Source organism: Cyanistes caeruleus, chromosome 2 (genome assembly GCF_971803275.1).
Source record: "Cyanistes caeruleus chromosome 2, bCyaCae1.hap1.1, whole genome shotgun sequence".
Lineage (NCBI taxonomy): Eukaryota > Metazoa > Chordata > Aves > Passeriformes > Paridae > Cyanistes > Cyanistes caeruleus.
Window position 1 is genome coordinate 74,548,193 of NC_141702.1, and position 15,456 is coordinate 74,563,648.

The 15,456-nt window shown below is 46.6% G+C and overlaps 1 protein-coding gene across 1 annotated transcript; it reads left to right on the forward strand.

Annotated features, from left to right (window-relative positions):
- The first annotated feature begins 1,627 nt into the window (after nt 1-1,627).
- Nucleotides 1,628-2,875, forward strand: PRR18 (proline rich 18). The gene has a single exon (XM_086877954.1). It carries the CDS (start codon nt 1,962-1,964, stop codon nt 2,772-2,774), a length of 813 nt encoding a protein of 270 aa, XP_086734080.1. The 5' UTR covers nt 1,628-1,961; the 3' UTR covers nt 2,775-2,875.
- The last annotated feature ends 12,581 nt before the right edge of the window (nt 2,876-15,456 follow it).

Below are 15,456 nucleotides of genomic sequence, written 5' to 3' on the forward strand. Positions count from 1 at the left end.
TTTTTTTTCTGTTGATCCATGAATCTAGAAAGAATGGCTTTGAAAAGACACGATCAGCAATGTCAGGAAAAGGAAAACTTCAGTGGTTTTAGTTTTCAGAGTTCAGGCTAAAGAGACAAATTGAGGTACAGTATGTTCCTGTTAAATCTTAGTGTATGTTGCAAAACATAGCAACAACTTTTGGGGAAGCTGTGTACAGGATGATTGCATTATTCTGCAGCTACACTTCAATTTGGCCACGCCTTTTAACTGATTAGTAACAATAAATTCCCAGGGAGGCATTCTTCCTGCTGGTGACAGGGGTCCCAGGTAGTCCTGGCCCCACAGAAGGCTCTTGGGCTTGGTAGTGCTGTGTGATGTAGGGACAGCAATTCCAGCTCTGCCCACAGCCCTTGCATGCTGGGGCAGCCTTTGGTGAATTTTTAGTTCCTTTTTAGTTTTCAGCTTGCACTGAAGATTAAGTAGGATGTGTGTAGGCAGTGATGGGAGACATTCTGGAAGTGACTGCCCCTTCCCCAGTCGCTGCTGCTGACCTCAGCTGACTGGGAAATTCCATCACGTCCCTGTCCCCTCCCATCACACTAGTGCCTCAGAGCCAGGCCTTCATTTGTTCCACAGCTGGTTTTGCCCGTCACCCACCAGCTCTGGTGGTACACAGTCACCTTCACCGTTGTCTTTAATTAGAATGACATCAGTTATTTAAAATTTATTTCTTTATTGATTTATCCATTATGGTAAATGATGAAGTTACCACTCATCTGTTAACACTTAGATCACCAGAAGAGAATGGGTTCAAGAACCAAAGGTTCCATGTACTTTCCATATACCATATGCTTTCATATGCACTTTGGTCTGCACCCATCATGTGCCTTCCTTGTTTCTTTTCTCTCCTGAACATTTAAGGGTTTACTTCCTCCATCTGCACTCTGTTGTTGTTTTGCCTGGGTCTTCTGCTCTTTCATATTCTCTTTGTTTACTGTGTATGAGTATTCCAAGAGCTCAGAGTTGGGGAATCTTCACAGACTAGTAATACCCATTATGGTAAGTGTGGAACCACAGGTGTGAAGGTCTGTCCCTGTGGATTGCATACATGCTACCCATTTTTTGATAAAGTTTTGGTACCTTAATTAAAACCATACTTTAAAGTAAATGCTGTAGAAATTATATGCCATGATGTCTAAGGCTAAATTTCAGAGTGGTGGTAATCATCCTAGTTCCATTGGAAATATGTTTACTTATTACTGCTCCATGGAACCTCTCCAAACCTCTGTTGTTGGCTAGGCTACTTGAAAATATAGGAAGCTGCTCTCTTGGACATCACAAAAACCCAAACTAAACCCCAAACAAACAAAAAACCTCCAGCGGGGAGATGTGCTTTAGCTCTGTCACAGAAGACCCTGATGCCAGAAGAAGAATCTCTGAACTATACTGTTCATTACCAAACCAGCCAGTGCTTGTCCACAAAGTCCGAGTCAACCCTGGGTCTCAGTGTGTCTGCCTCCTTTATTCACGATACTTCCAGGAGCTCAAAGGGGTTCGAAGTATCATTCATGTTTTTGAGACGGCAAGAGAGTTTAACGTGATTTTAAAATGCTGCCTTTTCACTCTTGTACGCTTGAGGACTTCGGGAGGACTGTAGAGCCTTTTTGCCCTCGGGGCGTGAGCCCAGCCATCCCCTTCTTTATTTCGGCTCCGCTGTAGGGCGGGCGGGAGAGGACCGGGCAGAGGTCGGAGTAGCGCCGCATCGAGCGCGACCAGTGCGGCTCGTTCGGGAGGGCGGCCAGTGCCGGCACGACCCCCGTCCCCGCCCGCACGCCCACCCCGCGCCGGGAAGGGTGTTCCCGGGGCGGGCGAAGGGCGGGAAGGGGGACGGGTTATCGAGAGGCAAAATCGGCGGCTGTCGGCGCGGAGCGAGCTGGCGTTCCGTGCCGGCGGCTGGGACTCCTCGTCCGCCTCTGGCCATGGGGCTGCAGCCCCGGCGCGCCGCGGGGCCCTGCCCGCCCGCGGGGAGAAGCGCCGCCCTGCCCGGAGCGCGCTCCGCTCCTCCCTGGGCCCGCAGCGACGAGCCGGAGGGAACTCCCGGGCGCCCCGCCACGCTGCCGCCCCTCCTGCCGGCCATCCTGCCGACCCCCTCCGCTTCCCCCGCTGCCGCCCGGGCGCAGCCCAAGAAGCCGCCGCCGGCCGCCTCGGCCCCCAAGAAGGCAGCGCCTCGACCCTCAGAGGAGAAGGCGGCGAGGAAGGCGCGGGGGGCGCCCCCGGAGCGGCCGGGCCCCCTCTCCAGCTCCTGGCCCTGCTCGTCCCTGCAGCGGCCGCCGCCGCGGAGACCGCCGGCCGAGCGGGCGGCGCGGCCCCAGCCCACCCCGCCGCAGCCGCGGGGCCGCCCGGGGGCGCCGGGGGCGGGCAGCCGCTCCTGCGAGAGCCTCGGCGGGGCGCCGGGGGAGGCGGCGGGGCGCTTCTCGCTCAGCCTGCCCCCGGAGGCCATCCGGGTGCTGCAGCGCCGCAGCCTGGAGCGGCAGCGGGGGCAGCCCGCACCCTCCCCCGCCGGCAGAGCCGGCCCGGCCCGGCGCGGCGACCTGCGCGCTCTGCTGAAGGTTTCGCTGCTCAACGACCGGCACCGCTACGACGACGAGGAGTACGAGGAGGAGGAGGCTGGGGCCGCGGCGGACGAGGGGCTGGTGCGGAAATGCACCGAGTGGCTGCGCGGCGTGGAGAGCGCGGCCGGCCGCGACCACCCGGACCGGCTGGAGACGCTGCCGCACTTGGGCACCCTCTGAGCCCCGGCGGGAGCGGGGAGCGGCGCGGCGGGACTGCCGGAGCGGTCGGAGCGGGGGGAGGTGGGGCCGCCGTCCGCGATGTCGTGTTCCGTGTGGTGTTGGCGGCGCCCTGGCGGCCCGGGCGGGTGGCGGCAGGGGCCGGGCAGAGCGGAGCCCCTGGCCCAGGGCCCATCCTCGGGGCGCCGCCGCCGCCGCCGCCGCCGGGGCGAGGGACAAAGGAGCGGCGCCGGTGTCCGGGCGCTGGGAGGGAGGGCACCGGCTGGGGGCGTCCTGCCTCCACCCTCGCGGTTTTTTTAAAGGTTTCTGACTACTTTATAAAATGTGCGTAATGGTTTTGTATATTTGTACATAAAAGTTCATTTTTATTTATTTGAATAAAGGACTCTTGTGTTGCGGTAGCGTTTGCGCCTTGGTAGCTTCGCGTTGGGCTGTCGCAGCCTGGCGGTGTCCGCTGTCTCGGTGTCGCTAAGGTAAGGATGGCGGGCTGGTCGCCGTGCGGGGAGCCTGTGCCGCTCACACAGGAGTTTGCTGCTCCTCGCTGCCCTCGCCGCCGCCTCGTCCCAGGGAAACGCGGATTCGGCGGGGCGGCGGAGGCAGGGACCGAGCAGGGGCGAGCCCGTCGCTGCTGGGGGCGGATGGCAGCAGTGGCGGCCACCGCGCCCGTGGTGAGCCCTTCCCGGGGGGACACGGGGACAGCGGGAGCAGGATGGGGCGGTGCGGGCGGCCGAACCGGAGAGGAGCGGCTGGATCTGTGCATGGGCTTGGCGATTTCATCCCCTCCCAGGCAGTAATTCAGATACGTCCGACCTTTCGAGCTGCTGCCAATGTACGAGGCGGAATAGGAGGGAGGGATGGAGCGAGCGCATCCTTTGTCAGCGTCCCCCGGTCTCCCATCCCCGGGGCCCGCTGCAGCCTTCCCCGCTCCGGGCTGTGGCCGTGCCTGGGGCTCTTCCGAGCTCTGCGTGTTGGGAGAGGCGAGGAGGGGGCTGGAGAGGCCAAGTGTACAGAAATTACGGGCGGAAAGGGAAGGGTAAGCCTTTACCAGGCTTACAGTGTCTCGGCCACCTACTGTTGCTCTCGCATTGTTGTTATCCAGCCTCCCAGAACAACAGTCAGACCTGAGCTTTCGCTCTGATTCTGTAAGTATTTTGCAAATGAATGTTTGAGCACGTAGGAACACGTTCAGTTGAATTTACTTAGCGGAGTAAAAAAAAAAAAAAAGTTTAGTGCCACAAATTGGGTATTATAAATTTCACTAAGACGTCAGTTGTTTACACCGAATGATGTCTGTGCTGACTTCCATTAAATCGTGTGAGATAAACCTTTCTGTGTATTAGTTGCACGGTGTAGCCATGCGCTGCATTTTGTTTTGCTCCATGTTTGTTCAAGTACCTTTTTCTTTTTTTATTCACCTGAAACTTAAGGAATTACTGGGGAGACGATTTGAGAAAAGATTTATTTATTAAGTGCATTGATACTGCCATTAAAAAAAAAAAATGAACCAGCATAAGGCAATTGTGAAATAGCTATGCTCAAAGACCAGAGACAAAAGCATGGGGCATGAAAATTTATGGAGACTATTTCTACTTCATTTAAACAAATGTAGAGTCATTTGTAGTGATAGCTACATGCATTTTTCATATAATTTTAGCTGAGTTTGCATGTAGTTTTGTCATATTACTAGTTTTCATTAACATCTTCAAGTAAATCTGCCTCAACAATTGCAAATTTTTTGCCAAATTTAATATATGCTGGATTGATGTCAGAACCACTTTTTGTTGTTGTTTTCCCCTCTTCTAACAATGATGGAAATGCTACTAGTTGAGTTGTTAGCTGAGTTTTCTTTTTGTTTCACTTTTGGGAACACGAGTTTATAAATGAGCATCCTGGCAACTCCTAGCGTTGTTCCTTAAAGTGCTCCATGATTTCATATTAATTACAATCAGGATCTCCATGTGGAATTGAAATGTGCTTCACTCATTGAGAGCTGAAGCATGTTAAAGCTTACTTGTAAGGCTGAAAGCTGCTTTGTTCAGAGTCTGAAGTGTGGCAAAAAAATTCAATATATTTGCATGCACAGCTACAGTAAATGCAGTGTGAACTGGGGGTAAGAGGGGCTGGAATTGAAGGGCTGCCAACTCTGAAAAATAAAGAACCTGCTCCTAGAATGAAGAATTTGAAGAACTTGGGAATTGCCTGGATAGATTTGACTTATTTATTTATTTCTCCTAAAGAATTTATTTGAACAAAGCTGATCATGCAGCTAAGACCTTTATTGTTAGGTAAGTCCTTGTGCATGGTAACTGGAAGCGGGCCTGAGATGAGCTCATCCCAAAATGAGGTTATACAGTCCTGATCTTGGGTTGGATGCTTAGAGCCACTGGACTCTCTGGAGTCACATAACTAATGTCTGCTTGGAATAGTATCTCCTTCACCAAATAGTAACATCAAGGTTTATTGTTTTCAGTATTGCCACCTTTCTGTTCTCTTTGCATGAGAAATTATGCCCTTAGTGTTCTGAATACTTTCAGCTGAAATGCCCAAAAATGTTACAAGTGGTACTGGAATAGACAGAGGAAGTTAATTCCTACAAACCAGCAGGAACTTCTGTTCCTTTTGCATGTTGCTTACCTCTTGCTATTTTTTCGGTTTAAAAGAAAACTCTTGGATGACAGTATCTAAAAGTTATAGCTAAACACAATAAAACTGCTTATTTAATTCATTAATATGTGTTATAATAGACAACTGAGCCCAGCAGCAGGTTCCACAAGTCAAAAATGCCTGTGGAAATACAGAATTTGGTGGAAAACCTCAAGTAAGTCATTGCATTGTCCTAATGCACAATAGCTACTGCTGTCTAAGATCCATTATTTAATTGCATGTCAGTAAGCATCATATAATGGACTAATCACTCTTCCTTTCCTTGATGAGAGGGCAAAAGCCTTATGAGGTGCTGAGAACCAAAACTTCCCATCCCACTGATCCCCAGTCAGCCTCAGCCTTTCTCCATGTCACACATTTGTCCGCAGGACAGGTTGTGTTTGCCATGACTGGAAAATTCAAGTGGGACGCTGTGAAACAGCACCTTTTCTGTCTCTGCTGCACTGTGCTCAGTCCAGGTGAGAGAGCTTTCCCTGGACAATAAGGACACTGCCAGCTACCCCCCAATCCTCAGCCTGTGGAGCTGCACCCCAGTGTAAGTACTGCTCTAAGAACCCTTCTGGTTCTGTACTGCTGAACAGATCAGGTGTCTTCAGGAGCACTTCTCAGGTGGCATGGGTCTGATTTTGCCATAAGAACCAACAAGCATCCCAGAAGTCACTACATTTGCTTTTTACAGTATATTAGCCATCTTCAAATTGCCTCAGCCTAAGCCTCCCACTCATAACCCTCTTAGCTGTTGAGAGTTAGGAGCAGCTGGTGCTGTGAATGCTTAAAATAATCAATAATTCCTTTGGGGTAGATAGCTTCTTCCACCAAACATATCAGCATGATTTACAGTGGAAAAACACCCCAAAGCAACACATATTCTAGGTATTTTTTTTTTAGCTAATAAATAGTGTTGCCTTCCTGCTGCTCCTGAGCAAGGCTGAGAGGCCAGACACAGGTGAAGCCCATGTTTTTCTAACTGAACAACCTCATCCCTGTGCATTGCTGAGTTTGCTCTTGGGTTCCAGCCCAACTCTTGGCTTTCTCACTCCACTGACATAGTTACTACCATTTTTTTATTTCAAAGCTGAGGGGGGAGCATGATATTGCCCAGCTTTTATTTTGTCTTGTGATCTTCCCACCAGAATGCTTGTAAAAAGCCTTGATAAACAGTGTTCCCTGCGCTGTTGTCAAGTATCACCACCATCTCATACCCTTCCCAGCTGTGCCTAAGGGGTCTGACACTCAAAGCTGGGTGAGAGCATCAGTTTGGGGGCTGCTGTCCTGAGAGGACCAGTGGGGTGTGTCTGTCTTGACCACAACTGTCCTTTAGGTTGGGGGGGCTCTTTCTTTGTTTTCGTGGGTGGTTTTTGTGAGGTAAAGGCACATTCTGTTTTCTCCCTTAAGAAAAACCTCTTCCCATTGGTGGTTGAAGAGAGGAAGAGATTTTTGAGAAGGTTTGGCTTTGGCACTTTCCTGGAAGAGTAGTCACTGGTCTGCAATGACCAAGTGTGGCAATGTGTGAGCTCCCAGCCAACCCTGCTGTGAGGAAGGGAGCCCAAGGCAGTGCCAAGTCACTGCCATAACCAAAATTACTGCAGTTCACTTCTTGGCCTTCAGGAAAGATGGGAATATTTCTTTTCCCTTCCCATGGAGGAAAACCTCCAGCAACAGTCTCTGGCAGTAGTGCTGGTAATTTGTTATTCACAGGTGCTCTTGCTTCTTCTGAGAGCAAGGGGAAAATGCTGTGAGCCTCACTGAATGAATGCCTGCAGCTGATGGGTCCTAGCCTGGATCTTACCCAGCTGCAGGACCAAGCCAGCAAATGGATGTACTGTGAGTTGGGAGCCACTTCCAGAGAAAGAAGCTTGTTCCCAGTGATAACATAAGTTGAATATATAGATGATGCAATGAGGTCTTTTAGACCGTTTTAATTTTATTGAAAGAGCCATTGCAGGTCATGTTTGAAGGATGTTATTTCAGAGCAATCTTTTTTTTTTTCCTTCTTTGCAACGTATAATGAGGGTTTGAGAGTTCTGGAATGGCATAAAGATTTCTTGGTTTGTTTTTATTTTTTTATAAAATTGAAAATATAAAAAAACTCATGCAGTCTGTGTTTTGCAGTCAGCTCTCTTGAGTTGATGACTGTCCTGGTTTTGGTTGAGATAGAGTCATTTTCTTCTCAGTACAGTGCTGTGTTTTGATTCAACATGAGAATAATGTTGATAACACACTGAAAGCTTTTGTTTTTTGCTAAGTTGTGTTAATCCTAAGCCGAGAACTTTTTTTGTGCCTCATGTTCTGCCAGTGAGGTGACACACAAGAAGGAAACTGTGAAGGAGCATTGCTGGGACAGGTGACCCAAACTGGCCAAAGGAATGTTTTTGTACCCTAAAACATCATTCCCAGTATATAAATTGGGGGAGTTACCCTGAAGGAGAGTCAGTCTGGATTTGGGGATGGAATCTGGCATCAGCCAGTGGTTGTGAGCAATTGCATTGTGCATCACTTGTTTGTTTTGGTTTTGTTAGCATTATCACTATATTTATATTTTTTAATTTTAGTTATATATCAACCTACAAGTTTGACTGTTGATTTTCCTCCCCCTTGCACTGGTGGGGGCTGGGAGGGTGGTGAGTGAGTGGCTGCTGTGCTGCTTAATTGCCAGCTGCTCGACAGTGACAGTAGGTCATTCTTATTGTGAGGGCTTACATTTTGGGTGGAAGTGTTAGGTGTGATAAAAACTCTAAGAATTACTTCTACACCCCAAATTGTTTTGCTTTATGGTTAAATTAACTGTTCAGTGGTGGTCAACCAAAGTTCAGCTCTCAGCACTCTGACTAAAAGGAATGTAATGCTTCCATTGTTTTTCCTGTCACCATCACAGTTCTGAGTGCTGGTAAAAACTGAGTTTTGAATGAAAAGGGAAAAAAAAGGTTCCTAATTAAACATAAAAATAATCTAGCACCGAAGCCATTACCTTCTTATCAATTAGCACAGGAGAGAGCAAATTTTAGTAAATCCTGGTATTCTGTTTGTGGGATTTTTTTAACATTCTCTTGGCTTGCCAGAGTTTCACCAGCCAGCATGGTCCCAGCAGCCAGGCAGGTGCATCACGCAGTGAGGGGCTGGGAAATGAATCACAGCCCTTGCTTTGCCAGGGACTTTTCAGAATAGCAAAACCCAAGTGGGAACAGTGCTAAGCGACCCAACTTTAAATGCTTTTAAATTAAAACTAACAGAGGCTGTTTAGGACTAGGACAGAAATAGGAGGAAGTAAAAGCAAAATTCTGCAGAAAAAAAGCTCTTGGTGCATGAAGCACCTGAGAGCAATTGTCAAGGGAAAAGCTGGTGGGCAGGGGTATCCTGGGGCAGGGAAATCCTGGGGCAGGACAATCCTGGGGCAGGACAATCCCTCAAACCTGCCAAAGCCTACTCCCCCTGCAGCTGCCCGGCCCGGCAAACAGGTAACAGTCTTCAGTAAGAACCTGTGGCTTTTTCTCTCATTAATTTTTTTGTGAGTTGTTTTTGTTTGTTTTAACACAGTCCATGTAGTAATTACAGCTCTGTTCTGTGAAAGAATTTTATTTGCTTAGTGCCTAGTATGTGGAGATCTTAACAGAGATACAGCCATTTTAATAGATGCTCATACAATACAGTCCTCCCTGTGTTTTCCTCCTGCAGCAACCACTATTATAACTTCTCATTTAGTTTCTGAGTGAGCTAAACCTCTCACCCCTTCTCTCCCTCACCCCTGAAGTGCAAAGTTTCAAAGCAAACAGAAGAAGAGCCAACAGTTAAATAAATGTTTGTGTGAGGCTGTTGTGTGGGGCAGTGTGTCACAGGGATTTATTCTTTTACCACCATGTGAAGTGCTGAACAGATCTTGAGAGTGAATTTAAAGCCTCTAACCAAGTGGTCTGTCTTACACCTGCCTTCCCCATATCGGTTTGCAATGCCTGAAATCTCTTCTTGGGACAGGCACAAACGCTCTGCACAGCCATCATTAAACAGGAACACTGGCATTAAGTACTTGTCATGGGGATATTTCCTTCTGCTCACTGTATTCAACCATGTGGTCTATGGAAAATGGATATTTTTCAATTCAAAGTGGTCACTGAGCTTCTTTAGCTTTGAGGAAAATGTGTGTAGACTTCACTCAGGTTGTGTTAGGGTAAAAATAATTTAGCTTGGCAACTGTATCTGAAGGATAATGCACAAGATGTCATTAGCAAGCCATTCCTTTAAGTTAAAAGTACATGGAAAACAGTAATCTATTGTTTTCAATCTCATGGCTTCTTGCTTTTTCCTAGTGAGGCTACAAAGAGATTCTGTCAAAATGGGAAATAGTCTGACCCAGATACTCTTAATGATCACCATGATATCTTTAATTTAAACTGGCAATATTACAGGGTGCAATTACTGTGGAACAGTAAATATTGGATTTGTATTGATACTTGCAATGCCTTTTGGACTGTTTTTGGTTTCTGGCATATTGGGAAAGTGCACTGTACAAAATATGTTATTCACATGCCTGTTGGTAACCTTGTTATGGGTCATACTGACAGTTTCCTGCTGGGGTGTCTTCTTTCTTCTTTTGCTGGAGTTCTTACGGAATGTGTGCTGCTATATTGCTTCTCTCAGATGTCTGACATAAAAAACTTGCAATTTGTGGATTATTTGGAATATGCAGGTTATATCTAAGAGTTTAATGAAATTTCTGAAAGTGTAAACCAATGGCTTATAGGCTTAAGTGTGTTAATCAGGAGTCTCTCCCTCCACTGGGAAGATACTTTAAAAATGCTGAAAGACAGAAGAACATACACTGAGAATGTGTAGCTGTCAAAACTATAGAGTGGGACTAAGAAGAAAGAAAAATGGGTTCTCTAGGGCTGTACAGTAGAACCATGGATTACAAAAAGTTATCTGCCAAATGGTGCTTTCACAGGAATGAGCAGCTGGAGTGTATCATGTTAGAAATCCTAAACAGACATTTCTTGAGTGTGAACAGCTGATTTTTTTAGGAGAAAATTGTTCTATGATTATGATTTTTTTTTCCTTTTGATGAATCTGAGAAGAAGTTTGAAGGCAATAGCTGCATCTCTAACCTCTGGTGGATGAATACAGATTGTAAGCAGAACAAAAGGAGCTCAGCAAACTGGTTGTAGCCACCCTGTGCCACCACTGGCTGAGCCCCAGCTGTGGCATAGCTCCCGCCTTGGCTCAGCTGACTGAGCTGCTGAACATGCCTGTCTCCCAAACCCCACACTGTGAGCTGCAAACCTCTCCTCATCCGCTTTGCTTTGACTGAAACAACCAGGGGCAGCTTCCACAGGGGGCGGGGTCATGAGATGCAAATGAGATGTTTTGCTGTAAACCTGGAGGGGAGTTAGAGCGGAGGGCTTAAACCACTGCTGGACAGAAACAAATGAATAGAGATGAGGTGGTGTTAGTAGTCAGGCAGGAGCCTGTTCCTGTTACCTCTTGGATGGGGTCACATGAAAAATGGGATTTCATTGCAGCTGACACAGACAAATGTGTCTGGTTCAGTTGTTTTCAGGGGAAACAGCCAGTTGTGTGAGTGATCCTTGCTCTCAGTGTTGCCTGGGTGCAGCTAAAGAGCAAAGGGGTTCAGCTTTGCTTGAGAAGCAAGCAGAGAGGGTCACTAAGGCTTCTTTTTCTAAATTTGTTTTCAAGGAAAAAAAACAAAACAAACATTTTATTCACAAGAACATATCTGAAAGTCCTTGGTGTTTATATCTCATTCATAGACCTGTAATTTATTCTCAGTTAATATAACAACAAAGTTAATAAAATAACCTCTGTTTTGATTCTCTGAATGTTTCACCATCCCTCTTTGTGGCTGTTTTGTTCAAAAATAAAGGAGGGGAGGGGGGAAGTGAGCATATTCTAGGTACAAAGGGAGAAGATAAAAGCATCAGTCTGTTTCTGTACCTCCTATGTAATATTGCCATAGTAACGAGGAGCTGACTCTGGCTGTTCATCACTGAATGCTGAGGTAAAGCAGACACTCTCCTTATTCAAAGGAATATTAGTAAAATACAGATCTTTAAGGTGTCAATAAAGAATTAGGAAAAAATCATCTGCCTTACATAGCACGCTCTGAAAGCTAATAATAAAGTGCCACTTTGAAAGAAGACAGGGCAATTAAGGCGTTTAGCAAACATCTATAATGCTGTAAATCAGACCTTTTTATCTTCCACACAAAGCCATGCTGAGGTGTGATGTGCAGTCACAGATGATATATTTTGACATGAAATGTGCATGAGACGGGCAGCTCTCTCTTCTTTTCTGCCCAATACATTTCTGGCATGGCAGCCTGCTGTGGCTATTGCCAAATATTTGTACTGCAGCATTGACTAGCCATGCTCTAATCTAGATTAAAATGTAAGTGGGTAAAGTATTTTATGCATTTAGAACTGCATGATGTCTCCTAAATCCTGGTGCTATTTTTTTAACCATTAAGCCACTTCTAGAGAGAATTAAATTATGTTCCAGGTGTGTGCATCAAAAATACCTATATTTTTGAAATTTCAGTGAAAAGAGGAATAGTGCAATTGCTCCCAGGAAAAATTTGGGAAGGATAAAAACGTGCACTGATTTCAGTGCACAATTTCTGTGTACAGTTACAATGTAACTTACTGTCATTATTGTAACTTCTTTGTGCTTTACAGCAAGGATTTTACATTTAAGTTGTTGCATTTCTGTGTCCAGTAGCAGCCACTTTTTCTAAGTCTTCTGTATTTGATCAAATGATAGCTTGAACAGGAGGTTTTGCTCTGCACACACTCTCAAAGGTCTTGTTAAATTGAAAGTTGCAGGTTCTGGTTTTCTTCTCTGAAGGCTTTTTCAGTCTGAAGCGTGTTTAAAATGAGGGCTTGAGGAATGGAGCAGCACTTTGCCAGCAGCCACGGCTGCCTTCTGGGATCAGGAGGTCACAAGTGGCTGCAGGAACAGATTCTCCTACACCACCAGTGTTCTCTGCCAGCCTCTCATGCCTCTGGTTGGGTTTACAATAAGGACAAGAGCTCGAGGCAACAGCTCTAGGGAAAGTGATCTGTGCTCAGATGCCTGGGAAAATGATACAGATTCAGGTCAGAGCCAGGCTGAAAGGGTGGAACGACTCAGCCAGGAGGAGCAATAGCTGGAGGCTGTCACTGTTGGAGCTTGCAGAAGAGGAGACTGAGAACGCTGGCAAATCCCTGTGAAATGCCAAAGAAAATGGATGTCCCAACTCTTCCCATGATTGACTCAGGTAGGAGGTGACAAACTGGCTCCACAGGCAGAGCCACTTTGTTCACTCAGCTCTGGCTGGCAGGAGGAAGGCTGGTGTTCACCTTTTGCTCTTTGAAAAAAAGCACATGAGAACATCCCGCATGCCTGCACACCATGATTGTGGGACCAATCACACTGAAGTTTGGTACCAAGTTGTTCATCCATCCCCCTTTATTTATATGCTCATACAGCCTTTTTAAAAGTGATTTCAACATCACTTACTGCTCAGACTTTGCTCTTCCTTGTGCAGCTTGGTTGTATTTATAGAAGTTTGCCATGCTGTACTGTGATGGGTTTTACCACAGCTCCCTGCAGTGGCTGCTGGAAAATGCCAGAACATGCCTAACTATGCAGCACATGGGCACGCAGCACGTTGATATATTCTGGTTGATGTTGACCATGGTGCCTGGTAAAAGTCTGACAAACTCAAGCTCTCATCTCCTGAGCATTCTAATGGGGTCTTTCTTGTGTTTGGTCTGCCAGGGAGCCTGTGTGTGGGAAGGGACCAAATAGAGCTCCTGTAACTTGGTCTCTCCACAGTTTGAACAGTTGCCTGAATTGTATTTTTATTGCTTGCCCATGGGTAGTAAACAGTTTTTTGTTTGTTTGGTTGGTTTTTTTTAACTGTGAAACTGAGTCCTATCTGACTTGTGGAGCTCCAGTTTCCAAAACAGCTCTTAGGGTTTCAAGGGCAGCTTTGTGTGTGTGAGAAATGGTGTGTTTATGAGGAGATAGGAAACAAGGATTTGGAAGAGGGAAAATTTGTTTGTGGATTACTATTTCTTGACGGGCTACTGTAGTTAAAAGTAAAAGCTGATAGTTTTAGGAACAAATGAAGTACAGGATTCCTCTCGACCTGGTTCATGTTCTTGTCTTAGGAAAGAGTTATTGCATCGTGGGCATCCTCTTTGCCTTGTCTAGTAGATTCAGAAGTGAAGTTAAAAATTCTTCCCCAGTGTCATCAACAGCCTGGTTGTAATGTTGCTCTCCTGGAAGGTCAGGGGATGTGTGTGTGAACTCCTTCATGCAGAGGGCATGAATGCAGTAATCACTACTGGCATGTTATGCAAAATTTGCCACTTTGTAGGAGAGTTTTCACCATCAGAGAGATATCAGTGAAATGTTTCTGCTTGTAAAAGAGCCCAGCTCTTGTGGATGGTAACAAATCAGTAGCTAGTTCACTACAAAAATATTGAGTGCAACATCTGAGTGAAGATTTGAGAAATATTTTTCCTGGGTACCTTGTTACTTTAGGGGTTTTACAATAATTTCCTCCCCACCTCTGCAGCCAAGGTATGAAAAAAGTCAATGCTCCCGTGAGAGGACAGATCTTCAGCCCTTAAGCACCAGGCTCTGTTGGATTTTGGTGTCTGGCTTGGACTTGTGAATGCTGTTCTGTGAGCTGAATACCTCAGCAGGATGGGACAGTGCCAAGTGCTGCCTCACTGCACCTACATCCCTCTTCTGACTGCTGTGGATTCAGGCCCTTGTCTTAATTTATATGTGTTGTGATGCAGGTGCTTTTGCACAACAAAAACCTTTTTGTGTGGGGAAAAAGATAAAGCACTGAGATTGGGACTATAATGTGTGCTCTCTGTGGGTCTTTGTTTAAATTGTGTAGAAAAAGTAGACACTGCATAATCTAACAGAAGGGTGAAGCAATGTTGACACAAGGAAGTGTGGGTTCAACACGGTGTCTCATGTACAGCCAGCAATTAATCCAACAAGTGAATGACTGGTTGAGACCATTGGCACACAAACAGGCAGATTTGAACTTGGATTTAGTAGTACATTTACAGTGACTTCCCAGCAGTTGTGTTCACTTGGAGTAAGATTTGGGTCCCACATAAAGGAAACATGGGTATGCCAGCGTGGATCCTTGTGGGTCCCTCCCAACTCAGCATATTCTGTGATATGTCTTTGGTTATTCATCTGCTGAATACTTTTTCTGCTTTTGCTTGTGTACATGCCAGGATGCTGCACACTATAACTCTCTCTTGTGTGAGGCCAGCCTTGCATTACTCATGTCATTTCCTCTTCTTTCAACAACCACCTGTTGATTTAATCCTTGCTTTTCTCAAGGCTGAATTACCCTTGACAGGTGCTGCAGGAGGGGTGGAAACTCACGGCACAAGATACACTGCACGCAAAGTCTTAAGCTTTGCAAGTGGAGAGTTGCATGAGATCAAAAGGAGTCTTAGACTGTCTTGCATCAGAAAGATTTTCTCATAGTAGTTTAATTACTTCTTTGTTTCTTTCTGCATTTTTGCTGCGCTATTCTCAAGCCCATTTGAGGTTGGATCAGAAATAAACTTCAGACATGTGCTGGTAGGGAAGAGGTGACCCACAGCAGTGCCTCTTCACCTTGGCTTATCTGTATGTCTGTTCTGGGCGCTCGCTGTAGACAGAGCTGTGAGCTCAGCTCCAGAGAGCTTACTCAACTGCCTGAGTGGTGCTGCTGGGGAGCTCTCTGTGGAAAAAGGCAAATGGGATGTCACCAGGGAGCTGCTGCAAGATGGAACGGGGGAGGGGGAGACAGAAAAATAAAGGTTGATGCGAAGAGGAGTAGACAGGAGCTTAGGGACACAGCACAACAACAACATACCTCAGTCTGTGGCATGGTTCCATTTCTCTCTTATAAATCTTGCACTGCAGCCACAGTTCTCAGTAACATCATCTTGCCTCTAGAGAGCACGAGCACCTGCACCATCTGTCAGCCTCATCCTCTCTGAGGCAG